Source organism: Neoarius graeffei, chromosome 24, assembly GCF_027579695.1.
Source record: "Neoarius graeffei isolate fNeoGra1 chromosome 24, fNeoGra1.pri, whole genome shotgun sequence".
In the NCBI taxonomy this organism is placed as follows: domain Eukaryota; kingdom Metazoa; phylum Chordata; class Actinopteri; order Siluriformes; family Ariidae; genus Neoarius; species Neoarius graeffei.
In genome coordinates, this window is record NC_083592.1 from 49,066,220 (window position 1) to 49,069,414 (window position 3,195).

Consider the following 3,195-nt stretch of genomic DNA (forward strand, 5'->3'; position numbering starts at 1 on the left):
TTACTCATATGAAGACGGGACGCAACCTCCACAGTCACCATTTCAGTTCTCCTCTATCGAACAACCAGGTAATTTGTTTAGAATTTGCCCTCGTCTTCATTCTCACTCATGCATTGTGTGCATGGTTTCTTCCCCCAAAGCAAGCAAACAAGCAAGACCTAAACCCCAGTGGTGTGATTTTAATTCCTCCTGGCTATTTATAGGAACCAGCATCTAAAACAAATGTATTCAAATGGGGAAATAAATGTTTACACCCACTCAAAAGCTTGTTTATAATCTCAAATGTTGCCTAGACCAGTAATACACATCGAATTTCTATATACAGGTAACTTTGGTTTAGTTATTATTTTGGGGACCTTCTACACAAATGGAATCTAAATCTATTTAAAATGTAAAATTGACTATAATTGCAACCATTTCTTGGATTAATGTAGGGTGAAATTGGACATGAGCTTTTTTTTTTTTAAATCAGTTTGTGCCTCAGATTGTTAATGAAAAAAGGACCTGGGGAGAAAAATGAACCTACACACACATGTTCAGCTCACTTTTCAAGAAATGTTCACACCTTGCTAGTTGGAGATAACTAGAAAAGGGCAAAGATGTGATTAGAAAATATCAACCAAGTTTCATGGATTAGATTCTACAGTATGTTAGATATTCATAACATTGTTCGCTGTGTAATATACTTCTCCAGTGTCGGGGCATTCCAACAAACTGCCATTAAAGTGTCATGCAGTGGGAGAAGACGGTCATGTCCTTCCATGAAGACGGCAGTTTTTTTTAATGCAAAAATAGTTTAATTCTACTTTCCCTTCAGGAGGATGTGATCAAATGACGGCTGCGTTTCTCAGGAAGTCTCCCTCATTTTGAATTCATTTGAAAGTCATGCAATGTTCTATATAGAGGGCATCGCCACAAAATGAGTCCAGCGTTCATTGTGAGATCGTGATTTGAAACAAGCGAACGTCAAAAAATGACCCACATGAGATTTCAGTGATACCGTAAATATTTTCACTAACTTCTCTGGATTGGCTCCACCAAATTTAACAAACGACTATTTATTTTAAAAATAGTTAACTGTCGATTTAGAATATCCAATAAGATGACATTTTGTAGTGACACGTCCCATGTTAAATAAATGTCTCGCACAGTTTTTCGCTTATCAAGACGACTTGATTCTATGAATATGCAAATTGGAAAATAACCCTTTTTTATGCCCCACCCCCTTTCTCAGGTAAACCAGTGTTGTGTGCTGTATTTGCATATTGGGATGTGATTGGCTCTTTTGTTTGCATCTTTTGATGCAATAACATCTGTTAGTATGCATAATGAGATTTACTTTTTTTTTTTTTCTTCTTCTTCTCCTTCCTCTCCCAGCAAAGACATGCCTGTGACAATTTTAGCATTTGAACACTCAACACACTGGACGCACACACCATTAATTATCTTGAAAGTATTTAATCTTTTGAATTGTTCATAATGTCTAGGGTCACTAGTAGGGTTTTTTTTTTTTAAATTCCTTGAAGTTTTTTATGAAGGATTGCACTCATCCAGGTCAGATTGCATTTTATTATTTTTAGCAGATTCCACTATTCCCACAAACTTTAGAGGCATGATGTCTGTTAAGAAGAACCCTAAATAAGACAGTCCTTCCTGCACCATTCATGGCGCATTTGGCGGCGCCAATCTCCATTTCGTAGCCCTCGGCCTCTCGCCTATATTACATAGCTAGGGTTACAGTGGAGGGCTAGTCCTCTGGTAACCGCGAAAGTTTGACTCCCCACTCGCATCTGTATTGCAGCGTGCCTTGCCAGATGGCAGTAGGCACCATTTTTATGATGGTTTTTGGTATGACCCGACCGTGAGTAGAACTCGCGATCGAGAGGTGGACACGCTAACCACTAGGCCAACTCGCCAGCCTAAATAAGTATTTAGATAAAGCATATCTTGCTTTTCCTTATCCAGGTTGGATTATCTGACTCCTGTCATTTTTCATCTGTTCAAAATGCACTCGTAAAATAAACCACACATCTTGTTCCATCCTTATATTTGACTAGAAATGTTTGCAGATTATTTTCACTGACTTTGTATGAAAGCTTTCTAACCTGCACAGTAATAACTATGCTCTTTGGTTACAAAAAAAAATTGTTTTGGACTGCAGGAGGTGAGTGCCTTTGGAGAGAACGGTGAAGGTGATGATTTAGATGTGTGGACAGTCCAGTGCACCGGGACCTACTGGGAGCGCGAAGACGCCGTCCGGTTCAAACATGTCGGCACCAGCACCTTCCTCAGTGTAACTGGAGAGCAATACGGCCATCCGATCAGGGGCCAGCGCGAGGTCCACGGAATGTCCTCGCCCAATCAGAACAACTACTGGAAAGTGATGGAAGGGGTTTTCATTCTTCCTAGTACTGAATCGTCACATCATGATGAGCTCTGATGACTCAAAACGCACTGTACTCTCAGCCAATAAAGACTGTACCACCATTTTCACTTAGTGTTTTACTTTCATTTGTATATGTCTGGTCTGAGCTGGGGTTTTTGTTTGTTTTGTTTTTTTAATTTCCACTTTTTTCTACTGTTCTTGTCTTTCAATTAAAAATCATAATAAATGTACAGAATGAATTATACTTTGAATCTGTTTCCCTGTTGGTAAGGAATAATATTGTTTTTATTTCCGTGTGTGCGCGTATGTAGAGGTACAAATGACTACTAGCTGTGTTTGAAGTTTTACAGTGGTGATATTCTATTTATCCGTTGTACTGCAGAGCCTGTTGATTGGCTGCCTGAATTAAAGATTGGAATTATACTATTACAAAAAAATTCATTTTTACAACCTTGAAATCAGGTCTTCGCCATTATAAGAACATTTAGTTGATCGTGTCTATGCTGAATAAACTTTATTTACATTTAGTCTATCGAATATCATTTGTTTTGTGCTTGTAGGTACAGCTGTATTTTATACCTCTTCAAAAAAAATTTGATATTTAAAATAAATCCATCACCGTATGAGATTTATTTTCCTGACAAATAAGACACAGCCCTTTAATTTAGTATTTTTAAAAAAGTAATTTGTTTATTAAATGTTAAATTGACACCTCTGAGCAATCCCATGTTACCATTTCTAAGGACTAATAAGAATAATAAAACAATAATTGAATATTAAATATATCTATATATAAAACTTATCAAAGT

At 37.3% G+C, this 3,195-nt stretch overlaps 1 protein-coding gene across 1 annotated transcript in view; it reads left to right on the forward strand.

Moving 5' to 3' along the window:
- Window positions 1-2,913, forward strand: part of sdf2l1 (stromal cell-derived factor 2-like 1) — a 4,758-nt gene extending 1,845 nt beyond the window's left edge. The window contains exons 2-3 of the mRNA XM_060906740.1: window positions 1-68; window positions 2,162-2,913. The exon at window positions 1-68 is cut by the window's left edge and continues 129 nt beyond it. Of these exons, the coding sequence (XP_060762723.1) occupies window positions 1-68; window positions 2,162-2,440 (347 nt within the window). The 3' untranslated portion in view covers window positions 2,441-2,913. The remainder of the gene's footprint in view (window positions 69-2,161) is intronic.
- The last annotated feature ends 282 nt before the right edge of the window (window positions 2,914-3,195 follow it).